The 20,244-nt window shown below is 42.5% G+C and overlaps 1 protein-coding gene across 1 annotated transcript in view; it reads right to left on the bottom strand.

Moving 5' to 3' along the window:
* Nucleotides 1–20,244, bottom strand: part of ANK3 (ankyrin 3) — a 198,239-nt gene that overhangs the window by 87,545 nt on the left and 90,450 nt on the right. Inside the window, exons 11-18 of the mRNA XM_069019101.1 lie at nt 18,698–18,796; nt 16,931–17,029; nt 15,572–15,670; nt 13,490–13,687; nt 12,891–12,989; nt 12,069–12,167; nt 8,160–8,357; nt 5,577–5,675 (exon numbers count right to left, since the gene is read on the bottom strand). Of these exons, the coding sequence (XP_068875202.1) occupies nt 5,577–5,675; nt 8,160–8,357; nt 12,069–12,167; nt 12,891–12,989; nt 13,490–13,687; nt 15,572–15,670; nt 16,931–17,029; nt 18,698–18,796 (990 nt within the window). The remainder of the gene's footprint in view (nt 1–5,576; nt 5,676–8,159; nt 8,358–12,068; nt 12,168–12,890; nt 12,990–13,489; nt 13,688–15,571; nt 15,671–16,930; nt 17,030–18,697; nt 18,797–20,244) is intronic.

Below are 20,244 nucleotides of genomic sequence, written 5' to 3'. Positions count from 1 at the left end.
AGGCTAAAATACTTTGCTTCAAAAGATATTAATAATTAACACACACACAAATAAACAAACCAAACCCCAAAACAACAAAAAACCCACCAAAAAAAAACCCCAAAAGCAAAACCAAAACAACAAAACCCAGCCTCACAATTATATAAATTTCTGCACAGCAGTTCAGGCTTAGTTATAATTACTGACAAAGCACTAAGGGATTTAGGAGGCAGCCTAATATTGAAAAAGCTACTTCCAGGAAAATCAAGGCTTTTGTTTAACACAGCTCTAACACACATCACCTTCCGGCTGTTTTAAAGAATGAGCAGCACCATGGGAGTTAGCAGCTGGGAAGGGCTTATCAAAAGCCACAAGAATAACTGCCAAGAAAAAACTGCCAAGAAGAAACTTTTCATTCCTAATGGAACACACAAAGAATCCCTTGTTCTCCTGCCCTTCAGTTTTTATTTTTGAGGGGAACTATCACAAGTCTTGTATATCATGTCAGCGAATTACTTTAATATCCTCCACTGGCAATAACCATAAATCTTAACAGCTTGCATTACTGCATCTTTCTAGTCATGCTGACTCTCAAGCTGCTCAGTTTTTGTTTTTCTGCTGTAAATGTCAGACAATGAAGCTAGGGTATTATTGTTTATAGGGCTAGAAATTGCTTTAGATCCAAAGATCACAAAGGCCTGACTGAATGAAACAGGCAAACCTACGTGTACACAGACACTTCCCTGCTTTGCTGAATCAGGGCTTAACACGTTGCAGTACCTTGCAAAGGTTCATTATTGCACATTATTAGGCTGGAAATTTCCACAGGAATGTCTTGATAACAACTGAGCATGTACAAAGAGCCAAGGAGAGACAGATAATGCACCATGAAGATGTACTGAAGATACCTGTATTTGAGTGTTTGTTCTGTATGAAAGCGATTTTTTCTCAATAGCCCTTCCCTCCCTCCCTGCCTCCTTCTTATCTCTCTCTGCATCTGAAAATTAGATATTCCAATGGAAAATCTGGATTGCTGTTATGAACTCAGGCTGCTGTGGGGCTCCTGTCAGAACAAAGCAGGCAGACCTGAATAAATCTGAAATAAAAATCCCAGCTCAACTGCAAAAGAACATCATGACCCCTCAGCCACCATTCTCTCCTACCAAAACTACAGTTCCAGAAACAAAAGACAGTTTAATTCTGGCTTTGTTTTCCAGACAGTCATCAGCCAGGGACTGTGAGACCATCAATTCCCCCAGGGAGGCCCAACACTAAGAGCAGTGTAGTAACTGTTCGACTAAAAAGACCTGCACTGAAATCAAAGCTCCAAATCCTGCTTTTCATCCCTGACTGAACCTGCACTTTCTCTCATCAGTCTTCCTTTGCCAGTCCATCACAGCACTGCTGTTTCCTACAACTACACTCTCCAATGGGATAAACAGTGAAAAATGACATGTGGAGACCTGCTGAGCCATGAAACAATATTTACTCGTGCCAACTACCAGCACAAAAGCCCTGAAACAAAAGCAACATCACATGTACCAGGACAGCTTTTTACACTCAGCATGCTCACCAGAGAAGGGATATCTGCTCGCAGCCATGGCTTCAGACTGGCTTTTAACTCCCAATATTATTGTGAAGGGATGAGCATGCCCTGTGTTAAGCATGATACTGCAATAGCACATCTTCAGCATCAAAAACTCTTTAGCATACCTAAATTCAGGCACACAAATGCAATGTCAGAATAGACAAGAGCTGCTGCCTTTGCTGCAGGATGCTAACATGCCTCTGTGAACACCAAATCGAATTATTAAAGCTCTCTAAATGTGAAGGATTTTGAAGCAGCTCTGAAAATACCACCTGAAGTGTAATTTCTAACGTGGTTGAGTTTAAACCACATTAAAAAATCCCATTTTCAAGTGGTAGGAGCAGCCTTATGGCCTCTCAGGCACTAGTTCTGGACTGCTACACCAGTGTTGTTTACTCTTCAGCATTGATTTAGACTCCTGCAGCTCTGGGATTAGAGGCTATTTAGTTAACTGATGCAGCAAAACCAGAAGGATCCCACAGCACTGTTAATAAATGGACTTCATAATCAGCAGCTATTCTTCCTTTCATGCCTTTTTCTACAACAAAGGTCACAAAAAAAATTTATTGGGAGGGAAACTACCCCATAAGAGACCCACAGATGCAATTGTTCACATCTGAAAGCAATTTTGAAAATGCTCATAAGTTATGTAGCCAGAACTGATCTTAATCATACAGACTAATTCTCTGTACAAGTGATTTTCTGCAATGCTGGATTTCTTTTCTTCCCTGCTACAGCTTCAAGATGCAAAATGTGTTTCTGCCCCATCTTCTCCTTTAACCACCTGAAAACTCCCCAAGAGTGTGCAGCCCTCAGAGTGTGAGCAGGGTCAGAACTCCCATGTGTCAGAACTGCAGACTCTAGATGTTTTCACAGGGAGGGTAAGTTATATATAAATGATGACTAAAGAACATGTACCAGAGGAGGAAGATGATAGTTCATTGGTCCCTACTCAAGAGTTCAATGATCTAGTGATATTAAGTTAAATGATATGAAGTGTTCTCCCCCTACTGACAGGTACTGTGCTGGAGTGACATAACCTGTGCTTGCTTATCCTGGGAAAATGAGAAATATGATAAAGAGAGAAAATAAATCAATAAAACCAATTTAAAAAGTGCTACTGAGTAGTCATCTGTGGCACAAAAACTGAGGTAAGAAAAGCACATGGATGTGAAATGGAGAGAAGAAAACAGAAGGTTAGTGGTGACACTGCTGGGAGCAGAGATCCCCAATATCGTGTCACTCTGAGCTGTGCTGCTTCACTGACTTTTAAGGCACGGATGGCCAGATCTCTGCTGCTGCATGCCCAAAGGAATGAATCCAAACTGGACATGCTGGACACGATCGTGCAAACATGCAAGCATAGCAACAGTGCCTCCAAAGCCAACTCAGCTGTTGCTTATCTTGTCCCCCAATGCCTCTGGTTTTAGAGGTAGCATGTACAGACCTTTTATTCCCATGGAACAGTTAATCCATCTAAATGGGAGAGCTTGTAACTACAGAGCTGCTGTTTTACAAGTCAATCATCTAACCTTCACCTATATAGAACATGAGGTCAAAGTATGGCTGTTCTTACAGCATAACATTCTTCCTTCATTGTAGAAATTCAGGGTTTTGCAGTTCTTTCCTTAGGAACTCAAGGTGATCATCAGTTTATCCAGAAACTACTCCTGCTAAAACACCCAGTACTGCATTGGCACTTTTCTTGTGTCGCAGGCGGCAGCGAGCGGATATCTGGCAGACAACCTCCACGTGGCTGACTCTGGAGCCTGGAGGGCTCGCTGCTGCACAAACCCAGCAGATGGGACTCTGCAGAAGCCAGTGGAAAAGCACCAAGCTCATGCCAGGGCATAAGCATCGAGCTCATTTCACTCTATTAGAATCCTGCAAGGCATGTGGGCACTCTCTTCCCAAGGAGCAGACAGTGCCCTACAGCAGGGAGGGCTAACTAGTAGGGTGGACAGGAGGACAACTGGGTGTTCTTCCCCACAGAAGCCCACAGGATGGAAAATTTCCCCAGACAGGTGACTTCTTACACCCCAAACCAGTCCTGTTTAAATTCAACATGACTTCACCTGACTTTTGAGTCCCTGCCCTGCTTCCTAACATTTATGGAGCAGTGCCATGGAAACAAGTGTGTACTAGGAAACTATTCTTTATTCACATTAGTTACATATATAACTGAGGAATGAGGGTGAACAACAAGGGATTTACTTCTGACTTCTTTAAAATTATATGACTGTTACTGATGGACAAGATTCATGTTGCACACAGTGAAACATGACTATTTCCCCCCCATTTTACCTGATGACTAGGTCAATTTTCAGAGCTGCAATTAAGAAATTCAGCTGCACACAGAGAAGGCCTCTGAATGATAAACTGAAGCCCCTTTTCCACGTGTCTCTACAGAGTCACCTGCCTGTTCCCACACTGCCAGGCCTGAAGCTGATGACAGAGCTCCTGCAGCTGCAGCAGGCTGTCCCTGGGACCCAGAAGACATGCCCTGCCCTGCCTGCCTCTCAGCTGTCACAGTACCTCAGATGTTCCCACCACCCTAATGTGACTAAAAGGCCACTGCAGCCCAGAATGGGATCCTGTTTGGACACTGGAGAGCTGGCAAAGCAAACACGTGTGTCTGCCTGCACCTGTCAATATAAATGTCCCCTTAGACTGCTTGCTATTTGTGGGGCAGACAAGAGCACTGCACAGAGGGGCAAAGGCAAGCACTCAGACAAGCTGTATGGCCTGGGAGGTGATTCAGCTCTAACCAAGTTCAAAGAACAGGTTCTGCAATGTCCTGCTACTGAAACCAAAACCAGGTAGAAACTATCTCTAGTAAGGCAACCACATTCATCTGTGGAAACTGTGCAAAGAATGAACCAGGGCAGATCTCATCTGCTACTGGGTGATCTGGCAGACAACCCTGACTGATGCATCTTTAAAATACAGGCTGAGGATATGTTACTAAAGTATAAACCTGGAGAAGCTCCTGGGATTTTAGCACAACTATTTCAGGATAATGTTATTGAAATCAGTAGCTGGTACAGTTGGAATTACACTGTAGAAAAATCAGATAACAATGACTTTTCCCTCTGCCACAGATTATAATCAGCTGAGCTGCAGCCAGACATGATGATGGACTCAGCCCTTTCTGAGATGTCAGTGTACTATGATAATATTGCTGGACAGTCTGACACACCTGCACATTCCTGGGATGCAAGCACAGCACCTAACTTGTGGCATGCACCTAGCAGAGAGCTGTGAAAGCTACTACCCTGCAAAAGGGTGCAGGTCAGATTGTGAGTCTTGGTTCATTTAGCTGATTTGATCAGCTACAGTCCAAGTATTTGATCTCAACTGATTTCTTGCCCAGCTAAAGGAATGCCTCCAATATTTAGACAATGCATGAGGAATGCAAATGTAATCAACACTGAGATCATTATCATTAAATTCTGAGCACTGCACACCATTAGGGAGCATAAAAACATTTCTGCAAAGGGTCTTTGATTCAGGACATTGACCTTAAAAAGCAATATTGTGAAGTGGCGGGTGTCATCACTGGGGCTCTCAAAAGCCATCCCCAAGCACCTTGAAAATCCAGGTCACTTTTTCAGGAGTCCAAATATTTAGGCAAAACTATTTTTAGGCAAGTAAATTTGAAATAGACCACCACTGCATATATGTATTTCATATTAGATAACAGTTTCCTTACTCAAAAACTAGATCAATCCCACTTACCTTCAGAGAAGCACAATAATAGGATACAATCTAAACCTATATTGATCTGAACATTTGGCAAAAAATAAGCTTACTGCTCAAAGGCTGAGCTTGACATTAAACACCCAAGTTTACATATCTTCAGTTTTCAGAATATACTCTACAATAATTTATTACAAGGAATGTTTCTCTGCTGCAATTTCAGTTTGGCCCTGAAATCAATTACTAGTCCTGTCTAGAGGCTAATGCCTCCCCGAGAGGAAATATTTTATGCTGACAGTGGTGTTGGTACCTTTGTCTGTGCATCAACAGCAGCTCCCTGGTTAACCAGAACCTCTGCTACATTGACCCTGTCCTCTTGAGCAGCCAGGTGGAGGGGCGTCAGTCCACTCTGTAAATCAGAAACAACAAGTAACAATCTTCAGAGGAGGCACACGGACACTGAAATGCAAATTCAGGTATCAGTATGACTCTAAACACCTGACTGAATTTAAAGAAGTTACACATTCCACGTTCACTGTGTAAGGTGCTTCATAATCACATTGTTCATCTGCAGGAAAGTACAATTCAAAAGCCAGGAAAATGATGTTTCTTCAGGACAAGGAACATTCCTCCAAGCAGTGTTACATGTGGGATAGCAAATCAGAGCACTTTAAGGAAAAGGCACGTAGTCTATCTTTACCTCCTAATTCACCTCCTAATAATGAAGCAGACTTTAAAAGCAATATTGAATCATTGTTTACACTTCTGCAAGTTTTTGGGAAGTTACATTCACTCAGTTTTATCCTTACCTTTTACTCCTCTACTGGATCATTTTCAGACACAACCATAAAAATAATAAAACTGCATTTCTCTGAGATCAGGCCCATTTCTCTCTGTTCAGGGAGTATAGAGACTTGATAGAGAAGGTGTACTGATAGTAATTTTTCTTATTTAAAACTCAAGATCTAAATATCCTTAAAACCTCAGAAAACTATGCAACTTTCTTCCACATAAAAGGGGTAGAAGATAAAAAGGGTAGCAGAGGAGGCATCTGCTGAGGAGATGTTGTTAGGGATGAGAAAGAATATCTTTTACTTGCAAATTATGGTTCATTTTGTCTCCTTTTCCTACTGCCTTTAGCATCAAGGACAGAAGAGCAAGTAGTAGCAGTTGTCACATCAGGCAGAAACACTTGCTAAGTTCCCTACCCTTGAACCCAAATCCACATCCATAGTGCATTCCCTACCAAAGGCAGCTCTTTTGAGAGTCCCACTGCATTTCACTCCAAGATGCAATCCTGATGACAACACAGTTTAGGTGGGTCACCTTACACAAATATATAACAGTAATTATCTCTAAATTACCTAATGGAGCCTGGGTAGTAGTGGCCAAACCTTCTAAAAGGATTTAATAAGGCTCAGTATGGGGCTCTGAGTATGCAGCTCTCAACCATTCTGTGGGTCCTGAAGAAATAAATGCTCTTTTTACTCTCATTGCAAAACTGCAAAACTCAGAAGTCAGTGTGCTTTAAACATCTGGCTTCAAATGTAGAGGTGCTGTGCTCCAAGGAAATGTGCATCCCTGAGAGGGTACGAGGGGAATTACTCCCCAAAGGTGGTATCAGCACAGTGAGAAACTGGAGATTACAACTGAACAGTAATGGATTGAAGGATGCTGCAGGTAATTAACCTCTGGTGGCACTGAATCAATGTGCCAAGCACTTCAATCATGCTCCCTGTATTAGCCTCAGCAGAACACACACATGGCAGATTTCCCTGGGGGTTACAAAGCCCATCCTGCACTGTATATATATATATATATATATATATATACATAGAGAGAGAGAGAGAGAGAGAGAGAGATATCTGGGGGGGAATCCTATCTGCAAGAGAAGCTTTCTGAAGGAGAACCCACAAATAGTCAAACTGTAAAGTTATAAAGTTAGACACAGGAATGCACTGCACAGCAGCCCTGTGCAGCAACACCCACTGCCTCAGAGGACACTACTCTTCCTACCTGCTGAGAATAAGAAATATTGTCCATGAAAAAAATTTCTATTGCCTCTCTAGTCTAGGCACACAAATCCATACTGAAACTGCACTGGACAATATCAAATAGCACTGTCTAGTGGGCCATTTAAAGAATTAAGGCTGCCCATTTGCTAGAAACCTTACTATAGAGTGGACTTCATAGCCTATGAATTCACACATAAGCTAAAATATATCAACTTTCCATTCCTACCACCAGGAGAAATTACACCAAAAGTTGCTGTGGTCGAAGGAACATACCCTGGAGAGGAAGAATCACTTATATTAAGGAACAAAATCTCAGAAAAAATTGCTGTTGTTATCCTATTTTAAAAGTCAGCATCCTTGAACAAGTCAGCTCTTGCCATTAGGTGGTAATATTTGTTACCATTTGCTGGTATATGTTATGTTTTTTGTTAGAAAATGTGCTAAAAATGTTACAAATACAATAAAAATTACAAAAAAAGTATAGCAAATGTTACAATTACACATGTAACAACTGAAAAATGGGCAGGCATATTCCTGGAGGCTGATAAATGACAGGCGCCAGCCCCAGTAGCCCCTGTGGAGAGGAAGGCATTTCCTCTCTGGGCATGTTTTGTCAGACTAGCATAAATTACTGCTGGATTAATAAATTTCACTGCAGCATGTGTTACCCCCAAACCTTGGGCACTACAAAATACAGTTCATTCAGTGTGACATGGCATGCTGCTCTCTGCTAGGAGAGATGATGACGTGTGTTCAGACACCTGCAGTAGCTTCCAGCACGCGCAGAATCCCCGTGGGCAAAATTTAATTGCAGGTCCCTCTCCTTCCAATCACCACGTTTTTTCACTGCCTTGGCCCCAGAGAGAGGGAACACTGACCTTGTTGCTGAGGTTGACGTTAGCATTTCTGGAGAGCAGCAGTGACACCATGTCCACGTGGCCGTCCTGGGAGGCGAGGTGCACGGGGGCGATGCCCTGCCTGGTGACGGCGTTGGCGTCAGCCCCGTACTCCAGCAGTGTGGTGGCTATGTCCATCTGGTTCTTCTTGGCAGCTATGTGCAGGGGTGTGTAGCCATTCTGCCAACAGAAAGCACTCCATTGCCAGCTGCTCACTGAACAAGGTGATAAATCCCTTCTCTGCACCTACCCAACTCTGTCAATAATTACGCCATTAGTTCTAAAAATTCTGTCAAACACAGTCAAATACAATGTTAACAAGCAGTATGAACTAATGTATCCAAACTTTATGCAATCTTTTTTTTTTTTTTTTTTTTTTTTGAAAGTACTGCTACAAAGACAGGGATTCTGAAGTAAATTTTCAAATTTAGGAAAAAAAATCTGTTCAGAAGAGGCCAACTTATAGCAGTAGGAGTTTGAGTTTTGTTTCATAGACATTTGCTACATTTCCTTAAATGTGCATAAAATCTTTAACAAACTGAAGAGCAGGATGTGTGTTCATAACTCAGAACAGCTGTTATTGTTTGGGTTTTTCCCATTTCCCAGTGTGAATGAAAGCATTATGTACATGAAATATGGCCTTTCTTGCAGCATTGACCCTAAACCTTACTGACAGGCTGTTTTTTTCAGATCAATGGAAAACTAAAGCATAGAACTTTGGAGTCATGCATTCCTTATCTTTTTATTCCTTCCAGTATGTGTACCCAGGGAGCCCACTACTAAAAATAAAAATGCAGTATCTATTGCATGATACAGTTTTGTAATTCTGAAAAAAGACAGATAAGCAGATAAACAGATATGAAGAATAACTGGTCAGCATGCAAACACCAAAACTCTGATAGAGGTATGACCAGCTTTTGGTACAGACTGCAATGACTGTTTAATCAAGAACTTCCGGTCTTTTGGAAATGTTTCTGCCCTCATTTTCAAGCAAGTGACAAACACATTTGCATGTGACTAAGGGACAAGTCAGGGGGGCTGAGAACCAAGCTTTATAAACCATTTTGTATTTTTGTGTGGTATCATAAATATCATTTGCATCTCAGATTACCCAGCCTAATAAAATCTACCTGAAGGCACAAAGCATTCACCTGGCTGGGCTCCTCCCTGCACCCACAGGGCAGCAGGGCTGGACTAAACAGGAAGGGAGGTCACAAGAGATGCAGAGCAGTGCAGGTATGAGCAAGGAATAAATACACGGGGGCTCACAAATGATTACAAGAGAGCTTTAATAGGAACCTGGCAGCAAGAGATGCACAGCACTAGTTTCACGTGGAACAGGTTCTGTAATCTTCAAAATTCAATTCAGGTTCAGTTCAGACTGGATACTAAGATATCTGAAAATGACACTCAGGAAACACAGTGCCACTATCAATAAAGGAAGCACATGGCTACTGAATTTTCACTTTGAAGATAAAGTGCTTCAGGAAAAACATCACACTATCCTCTCCCTTAGACTTCCTGCATGAGACTGTAATGTAAAACAACCATTGCCACACGAGCACCTAATAAATCCTAAATACTCCATGCTAAATCCTGCTAAAACATGTCCTTTAAATGGAGCTCATATTACATTATGTAAAATAACAAATGCAGTTTCCAAGCCTCTTCCTCAGAAATGGCATATATTGCTGTCAGGGGAATGGACAACAGCAGGTTGCCAAGAGAAGGCAAAAAGAGATCTGAAAAATAAAAGCTGAAATTCAGCTCAGTCCCAGTCTGCATCTTCTCCTCATAAGGGCAGCACTCTGTCACTATGCATAGATGGAGAAAGGAACAGAGAAGTTTAGAAGGAAGGGTATTGGGTTGTTCTGGTTGCCAGGGAAAAGAGTGGAAAAAGGGAAAATGAATGGTTAAAGACAAAGGGACAGAGGAAAACTAAGGCTTTGGGGATGGTGTGGCAAGGAAGAAAGGCACTGTAAAGTGCATGCCAAATTCAAATTCTGGATAAGCTGCATGTGAAATTAGGCACAAGCCTAATTTTTGCCTATGAAAGAGAAGAATGGTTCATGAGAATAACTGTACCACAGCACCGTACTCTGACATTTCCCATACCCTGTTACTTATCACTCCTCAAGGCAAATTTTGCTGGGCTTGGCTAATGAGCCACTCTTGAGACCAGAGTTAAAGACAGTGGTGTCAGAGGAAAGGCAACTACTGATGAAACTAACTGTGGAGCCAGTGATGAGATATGACATAGCACATTTATTTACTGGACCCCATTTACAAAAAAAATGGGAAATCATCTGCTGTTACCAACATCATCTTTCGGACGAGTGCACAGTGGGTGCCCGCAGCAACAAACACATTACAGTTAATTTTGTTTAGCATTGATGCTCTGCTCGGCGCTGCCGTGGCTCACTTGCAGCAGGGCACTAACAAATGCTTTCTTTTAGGCACACTTACAGCTGGCACTTGGAGGCCTGAAGTGGCAGCTGCAGAACTGTTCTGTTACAGATGGGAAAGCTAAGGTGACCTGACACATGAGTTTTTGCAATGCTGTACCACAGTCTATAGGGCTGCCACCTTGGTTTGGACTTCCCAAGCCCCTGGCAGGGGCTGCTGCAATCCCTGCCCCTCCAGAATGCACAGCTCCCACTGGCAGCTTCTTTCAGTGAAAACTGGGTCAGCGCCTTCTCATCCTCTTCAGAAGGCCCTTTCTTCCCCCCCGTGGCATTCGAGAGTGCTGTGCTGCAGTAGTGAAAGACCAGAGATCACTCCAGCTCCTCCCCTGGGGCACCGCTCCGGCAGATTGCCGCTATCGACAGTATTGACTTTAAACTGCCCCATTGCTGCTGGCGGTCCATGTTTATTTAACTCCCCCCTCCCTGCACTACAAACTCCGGGACCTACCATGCGTGGCACACTCCAGCCTCTCCTTCAGCCATGCAGAAGGCCTCCAGTGCTATGGCTGCACTCAGCCATGTGTGAGAGGAAGGCAATCAAGGAGCTCTGTCCATCTAGCTATTGGCTTTTCCACTAGGCTCTCCTTTCTCCACAGGGCTTCTTTTTTTTGCAGTGATTTAAGGAAATTATCTGGGTTGCTTCAGATGAGGTATTTACACTGCACTTAACCTGCTTTAACCTACATACGTTTCCATCCTGCTTTACCGAGTGTTGCTGTTCAAATATCGATTATACTTTGATTGATTATAGTATTTATCCGTGCCATACTTAAAACTGGGACCCACAAAAGAAATAGACAGTTTAAGCTTCTCAAAATTCTTCTTGTTCTATGCACTACTAGAATAAATTTACATATTTGTTCTTTCATCCTCTGAAACCTTACACTAGGTATTGTCTTGCCTACAGTAAATTACAATCAAAGCAGGGCTGTGACTAGTTGCATTTCTTTCCAGTCCATTTACACTGGGGTAGAAGTATTGTGAAGCATGTGAATAATTACATATGTTGTGCTGAGAAACTTACCTCAGATGTCATCCTGTGGCACAATACAGGAGAAATACCCCTGCACAGCTGGGCTTTAAACCCAAGCTTGCCCTGCACAGATCTTAAGATGCAATGATACAAACTTGGCTGGCTTGGAGAAGTTACTGAAGAGACTGGACTGATGAAAGCACGGCTCAGTATTTTCTGAGACTGAAACTGGTGATTTAAAGTGTTTCTGCATCTTTATTTGCTTTTTTTAGTGCTCTTTTATTCACCTGCAGAATTATTCTAGCAGCTTTATGTGGATGTGAGACATTAACAAGATCACTGAGCCTCCTGTAACCGCAAACATACACAGCCTAGAAAGAACAGGGGTAGACAGGGAATAAAGTGACATAAAAAGCCTGGGTATTGCTCCCCCAGAGTGGCCAGTACTTGTACCTTGGCAGAGGCGTGAGGTGAAGCTCCCTGGTCCAACAGGAGGAGGGCCACTTTTTGATTATCGTAGTGTGCAGCTACATGCAGTGGTGTTAAACCGCTCTAAAAACACATGCAGAACAAACAAGTGCTGTTACAGACCCTCTCCAGGGGAAACTCAGGAGTTTGGAAAATTTCAGTAGATAAGGTGAAAAAACACATTCGTTACTCATTTGTGTATCCAGAGTCTTTGGGAACTTTTAGAATCAAAAAATGAAACAGAAATCTGGAAACCCTTCCTGAGCTGCGAAAGCCCCATTCACTTTTCCCAGGGAAGATGAACAGAGAAGCACAGATCTGTGCTGCCCCTGGGGTAAGGAGGTCACACCCTTGGCAATGTTTTCCTTTTACTGCAGTGGATAAGTAAACTGCCCCTTGGATCTGTAAAAATCCAAGCTGGGCTGGTTTAAAAAGTTTGAGGTCCTGTTGACCTTTGCCCCCCGTCATGAAACCTGGGGAAGCAGAGCCAGCTGCCCAAATACTCTGATAAGGACTGTAAATAGTCTGTGTAGAACACAGGGGAATGGTTTGTCTCCATTCCCCTGGACATGAACACAGAGCACATCATTTTGTTGTCAATTAATGACAATAAAAGTCACTTTCGCCGAGAGCTTGCTGACTCTTGGCAGCCCCAGCCAAGGGACTGCAATATGACATGAAACCAATTCCAGCTAAATCCAGGCTGTGGATACTAGTGTGATGGTAAGTAGGTAGGAGAATATTATTAAAATATTATCTGGTTTTAGATATTTGCTGTGCAAGTGGCAGAGGCTGCTTGTGTCCTACCTTTCCAGAAGCATCAGGAGATGCATTCTTCTGAAGCAGGAGATTGGCTACCTCGATTTTGCCGTACTTTGCAGCCACATGTAGCGGAGTAAATCCTTTCTGTAAGACAAAGCAGTTATATAGCAGCCCTGGGCACTCTTCTCAGGGTAAGGTTTGTCTCTGATCTGCAGGGATGCAGCTGTTTCCATCCATCCCCTTATGCAGCAGCCCTGAGTACAGGCAGCAAGTCTGCAGATTCCCACCTGCCCTGTGGGGTCTGGAGGCTCTTCCCTGGCAGGGCAAAGCACTGCCTACGTTAAACAGAGGAAGAGTCGGTTCCTTTCTTCACACTACCAAAGACCCAAGGGCAAGCTTATCAACACCCGCCAGGAATTTCTGCCCTGCATTCCTCTCATTCCAAGATGCATGTCTGATCACTGGGATGCATTACACATCAGGTCCTGAGGTACAGGCATGAAGCTCTGTACCCTTTTGATAAAATGTAGCTCACCCTTACACTGTTTGTACATGTATATGACTCTTGCAGTATTTAATTCACAAGCAGCCCTCGATGCAGCTATGTTTTATGATTCGAGCTGTCACTCCTGCAGCTTGCTCACCTTGGTGATGATAGACAGAGATGCACCATGATCCAAAAGAACAGAAGCTACATCCTCATGCCCTTCCCGAGCAGAAAGGTGCAGGGGCGTGTAGCCCGACGTGGTGGCTGCGTTGGGAGATGCTCCCTGCTGCAGCAGCTGCTGCACGATGTCTGCTTTCCCCAGGCGGGCAGAAATGTGTAGCGGCGTTTGGTCATCCTGAGCACAGAGGGAACAACACAGGCCTGCGTGAGAAAACTGCCCCTCACACTGGCACACAAAATATTCACCCACTGTTCTGTCACTTTCCAACATTGCACGTGAGTGTTAATTCTACTGAGGTCTTACCTAGTGAATGTTGCACACTGGCTTTCCCTTTCTCAGATAATAAAAATACCTTGTGCTTTGTTACTGCAATCACAAAATATTCCAGAGAGGGACACAATCCATAGAGGTTTATAAATTTATCTGTTTTATTTCTTACCTGGATTTGCCTCACTTTGCTTTGCAGACCTTTCTTAAAACAGAGCCAATGCATAGTTCTGGTCCTCACATCTTGATCTCTTTTCTGTTTCACAGCAACATTTAATAGCTCAATCAATTATTGCCTGGAAACTTGCATTAAGTATCATATTTTTTGTGCTTTTTTAACTGGTGAATGATTTGCTTGGTATTTTGCAGGTAACTTTTCCACAGATGTAACTGATGATAGAGCATGTTGTGGAAATTAATTGTTGCTTTCTCACTTGGTTTTGTATTTTTGTCCTCCCCACTCTCTGTTGTACAATCTCTGGATCAAGCACACCATCACAACAGTGTGGCCAAACATCTTCCTCTCCCCATTTTCCCCTGCTGAATTTCCTACCTTTTGAGCACTGCTACTCCATGTCCTTCAGTTCTGGGCTGCTCTCTGCCAGGGAGACTTCTGCCCATGCCCACCCTGCACAAGTGACTTTACACCTCTGGGATTTAGGATGGGAGAGAGCCAGGAGATGAATGCTGCTCCTCTGCAGGGCAACTCTTCTCTCACTGGGGGAGAATCTTTGTGGTTCTTAAATGATTCCAGTTTGTGCTTGTTTCCCACAAATTTCTCACAGCTGATGTTAGCAGTGGTGTATAATCTACTGCTTGCTTTTAGTTGTTATTTATGATAACAAATTGATCACAGGCAACGACAGTTTGCACAAATTAAATCATTCTGTGAATTTACTCAGAAAATATTTGCATGACTGTGCTTCTGAGCACACTTTCAAGGCTGTCTTTGGAGATTTACAAACCCCATGAATCAGTTCTATTGTCAGGCTCCTTGCAGATATAAAATGTATCAGCTATAAATATTTACTCAGAGTTCCTTATAAGTAGATAATCTTACCAGCAAACTTATTTGTGACCCAATTCACAGATTTCACCCAGTTTCACCATGAAAGAAAGGTTTGTTTTTTTAATTATATCCATTTTATCACCATTTGGGGAAAAAAAGTATTTCCTGAATTTACCTATTAAGACTGCTATTTATTGCACCCATTTATCTCCTTGACCCGCCTGTTTCCTGGAACTCTTTGATTTCCATAGTTTTGTGTGTTCCTTCATGCCTCTTTTTCATCCACCCTCACCATCCTCAACTGCAATTGTTTCTATAGGATCTGTTCCTTCTTTCCAGTCCTCTGCCACATCCCCTCACTGTGCCTCCTTCCTTTAGGTGGTGTTCTTTAGAAGTCTAACTATTTTTGAATGCATGCAGGCTGTTGCTTTAGGGACATGACAGGAGACACCAGAAGCCTAGGGTTTCCAGTTCTGCTGAAATAAAAGCAGATTTGGGGAATTCCTCTGCATCCTTAAGTCCTACTTCAAAACAGAACTCTTCAAACACATGACAATTTATATTAAAAACTGGGATGGTATCAGCCTGACATCTCCTGCCTTCTCTCCAGATCACTCATAGCTGCAGTGAGAGGGTCCATAACAAAATATCAGTGGGCATCACACAAAGGACCTTGGCTTCACCTCTTTCTCATCCCGAACAACACACACAAGATGAATGTGAGTCCTTGCTTTGTCCAGTACAGATCATCCAGGTTTGGTACACCTGGGCCATGTCCTCACCTTGGCTTTGGCCTCCACCTGGGCTCCGTTTTGTACCAGGTACCGGACGACCTCTGTCTGGCCAGCTCTGGCTGCCATGTGCAGCGCTGTCTCTCCTCTCTGCACGCAGCAGCAAAAACACAACAGAGTTAAAAACACACTGCAGGAAGAGCAAACATCAGTGTGTTTCATAAACACAGGAATACCAGCAACCCAGCTCAGAATGATCCCCACTAGAAAACTCTGCTGTAGTTGTCTGTAAGATGTAAGACTAAATCAGTATTTGACCTGTCACTGTGTGCTGCACAGCAATTTATTGCAGGGTCAGTTTCCCAACACAGTAGTGCCTTTGTCACTGTTTTTTGCTTTAAAGAGAATGCAATTTTTATATTACTAGCATTTTACTAACAATGTTAAAAATTATTTCCATTTAAATAGAACTGAATTCAGTAAAAAATGTATTCAAATTTTGTATACCCAGGCACACATACATTTGTCTTTCCTCCTGTTATGCCTTATGCCCCTACTATCATTTGTTATCTGACAAGCACTGAGGTGACTGAACAAGAAGGGAAAAAAAAATCCTTACTGAGTACATTCATCTAAAGCTTCATGGACTTAATGAAAGACAAATCCAAGGAAATCAGAACAGTTCAGGAGGGAAAGTGGTTTCTACATTTTTGGGTTTTGGTATGTCTTTAGGTATAAACATCTGCTAATTAAAAATTAGCATTTTTACGTAATTTAATAGAATTAGCAGGTGAAGACTTTAACAAAATATTGTCTTCTAGCTGCACTTGTGTATGGAAGGTGAAAGGGAGATTTTGAGGCCAAACTGTTAAAGAGGATCAACAAGCTTCTGCTTCCCTTCCACTTCCCAACTTTCAAATATCCAACCAACAATGTGTTCGGTTTTTACACATGCCCTGGGAGCCTTGGGGCACGCAGCACACAGCCAGCAGAAGAGTGTGCTGGGATGGCTGGATGGACACAGGCAATATGTCCCCACAGTCTGCTGCAATCTGTTGAATTTTCCTTAAATGGCAGACCCCCGGGGTCTTGGGAAAAGCGTGCTCCACAGTCAAGCACAGATCTCAAAAATTTCATATGAGAAGCTGCAGTATGCTCTCATTCTTTACTTCAGAAAATCAAGAGATTAGAGCCTGCTTAGGGTCAGCCCCTTTGGAAATTTCCTCAGCCTGCAAAGCATCTCCCAAGTAGGAGTCAGCAGGCTGCATTTTCCCAGGACTCCAGCATGAGCCACAGGTGCTGTGGAGGTGGATGGTGGACAAAGGAATTAGGTGCTTGATCCCAGTACTGCTCCCAGATATTATCAGGCATTCCCAGTCCTGCCCTGCTGGAAGGAAACCTGTGACTCACCACATTGGTAGTGTTGGGGGATGCTCCATGATGCATTAGCTGTGATACAATATTTACATGTCCCATGAAGGCAGCAACATGGATTGGAGTTAGGCCCGACTGAAAAACAGACCAAAGTCCAATTTAAACACCTACTTTCAAATTCCTTTACAAGACTGCCATGAGGAAAACATAAATTATTCTAAAGCAAATCAATCCAGGTGCTTGCTCTTCTGAGAGGGTTTTATCTTCTCAAAACCATATACATGTGCTTAAACAAAAGGGCACACAGAATTGGAAACACCTGTGAGTGTGGTTCATGAGCAAACATATAAACCTTCTAGGAATTCAGTAGTTCTTCATCAACAATCAACCATAGCTAAGCAAGATTAAGATCAGGCATTTGCTAAATACCATCTTGAAACAGAAAAAAAAGAAAGGTAGAAGGTAGAAGCATTCCTGGTACATTTCTGAAACATTCAGCTTGTGCAAAAAAGATCATCATGAATCTGCATGACTGCCCTTACACAGGATATGAAAGCCCAGCTGGAGAGAAAGAGAGGGAGGGAGAAGGAGAGGGGGGGAAAAGGGAGCAGTCATTCAGCAGGGCGTGACCTCAAGGATTTTGCTTTAAAAATCCCATCAGTAGTTAATATTTCCCCCACGTAGAATCACCCTAAAGCCTCTTCACAGCTGCTTCTGCACAGCTGTACCAACAGTCAGCCAGAGGCTTCAGAAGGGCGTTTTGCTACCAAGAGAAGGAGAAAGCCCAGTGGATCTCTGGAAATCCCCACAATTTAGGCAGCTTCCCCACAGATATACACAAGTCCCAGAGGGTAGAAGCGAGAAAAACTCTTTCTTTCCTTTCTCATGCAGAACAGCAAACATGAGCAGGAAGGCAGAATAACTGTCTGAGTGTGTTATTTCTTTTACCTGTTCCCAACAATTTAGTAAATGCTTTTAAAAGTTTTTAAAAGCCAGTCTGGAGCTACATGAACTGCAGCCAGGGCAGACTCTTCTCCCTCAAGCAAGCCAGGAAGGGATCTGTATGGTTTGCTGCTGAGTAAATAGCACAACCCCCCACATATTAAATCAAACTCTTTTGTGGAGATGCTATTCCCCATTGCACCTAGTTTGATCCATGGAATTCCCTGTCATTGTCTAACATGGCTCATTCCACAGTGGTCACACATTCACATATGTGATCTCTCCTCCTCTCCTAACTTGGTACCATATACATACACCTAGATAAAAATTCCCATGGGTACTCAGTTAATCTCTGAATTGTGCCAAGAACTGGGTGCAGACTATCTCATGCTGACTGAAGTGACAGTGCATTGACTTCTGTCTGGCTGATTTGTGATGTCCCATGATGGTGGGCAAATATAACCTCTCTGTAGAAAGCCATAACAAGGTCTGACTTAAACCCCCTTTTACAACAGGACTTGAGCGAAGCACGGTCTTCACCTTGATGTCTGTAACAGAGCAAATTTCATCCTCAGTGCCTTAAATTACAGAACACAAAATTCACAGGAAATGGTAGATTTTAGAAAAATTTCTATGTTACAGTTCTCTTGTTTTTCTCACTGTAATCCCAACAGGTATCAGTTGTTTGTGATTCATTAGGGTAACTGACTTCATTGTTCTATTATCTCATAATACCTAGTTGAAAATAATTGTTGACTTGACTGGCCCATGCTCTTGCAGAAATATTCCAAGATTAATCAATACAGTTACAATGAAATTTGTAGGAAAAGCAAAGACAAGCATGGGAAGACCACTTCTTACCTCAGTTACAGCTTGAATTGATGCACCGTGCTTTAGAAGAAGTTCCATTACTTTTATTCTGTTCTTCTTGCAGGCAATGTGAAGAGGTGTGAAACCATTCTGGAAATGAGAAAAGAACACACGTTTTGATGCCTCATGTGTCATTAAAAAATAGAATTGGGTATGGAACTCACAGAAAAGATTTTTCATTTTTAACAAAACACCTCCCAAATTTGTTTTGGCTTTACTAAATTTTTCATGTAAAAGAAAGAAAAGATTTCTAGAAAGGTAAAGATACATTTCATATATCCAGTTTTAATTATGAAATATACTGCCCGCTCCAATAATTAATTTATTTTAAAAATTCTCAATTCACGCAAAACTATCAAACCCTTCATTTTTGCTTGCCATATTCACTTTTATCTGGGTGGGGTTTTCTATTGGAGGTTTTGGGGAATCTGGGGTGGAGGTTTTTTGGTTGGTTTTTTTTTGACCTTTTAGAACTGCTGGTAAGAAAAGCACTTTTACCTTTTATGAGCTCTGAAATTTACATCTTCTAAACTATTTTTACTACTTGTTGTTTCTTTTTTCATTCATTACCTGTCAGCTTACTGCAACTACAAGTATTTCACCCCTTCCTTTAAAAAGAATGTGTGCAATGGAGTAAACATTAGAACTACCATCTTATTTAGTGCGAGATGAGGGCACAGAAAACAAGTAAATCAGGAAAATAAGCTGTCCAGAGCATCCACAATTGGTACAGTAACATCAGAGCACTGAATGCTGATGCTGCTCTGTACAAAAAAGCCTTTGCAGAACATTCTGAAAACAACTGGCAGAGCTGGTCCCTCAGACCTGATCAAAATTATCTTTTTTTACCCGCCCTATAGCAAAGAATATAGTGTGTTTTCACGATGTGAGGTCCATGCCATTGTCTGTTCCAGTGTAGCAGCTCTCACCCCTCTCCTTGGCAGAGGACAATGTCCAGGGTGAGCTCCAGTGTGTTTCAGGGAAGAGAGAGCTCCAGTTCCAGATGCTGCACTTACATTTCTTCTACTTAACCACCCATAGTGGGGACTGGGGCAGGATAAAAGGAAGCACTACAAGATTTAGAGGGGGAAGGGCATTTGTGGCTGGGTTACCAGACCAGTGAGAGGCCACTGCCAGCAACTCTAACAAGCCAAACCTGGTGATGATTTGATTATTTCAGAAGGTAAAAGTAAATATTACAGGCCTACAAGCCTCCCCACTCGCCAGTTATACTGAACAAAACCCATACATCATAAAAGCTTGACCACAGACACCTGAATACAGGTGGATCTGACAAAAAAACAGGGGCTGAGAGAAGCAAATGTGTGAAGCCTGTACTGTTTTCAAGAGAGCCAATCCCACCTGGCTTGTGAGGGTTTCAGAAGCTCATACAACATTTCAGGAGTTGAATGAGTTAGAATCAGGCTGTGAAACCAATCAACCCAATTCATGTCAGAATGCAAATTCGTTTGGAACAGTTACTGAAGAACAAATCAAAGAGACATTTTAAATAGAATGGACTGCAATTGGAATTTGAA

The sequence above is a fragment of the Aphelocoma coerulescens genome, chromosome 6 (assembly GCF_041296385.1).
Source record: "Aphelocoma coerulescens isolate FSJ_1873_10779 chromosome 6, UR_Acoe_1.0, whole genome shotgun sequence".
NCBI lineage: Eukaryota > Metazoa > Chordata > Aves > Passeriformes > Corvidae > Aphelocoma > Aphelocoma coerulescens.
The sequence above is the reverse complement of the archived record's forward strand: the minus strand, read 5'-3'. Positions and strand labels throughout refer to the sequence as shown.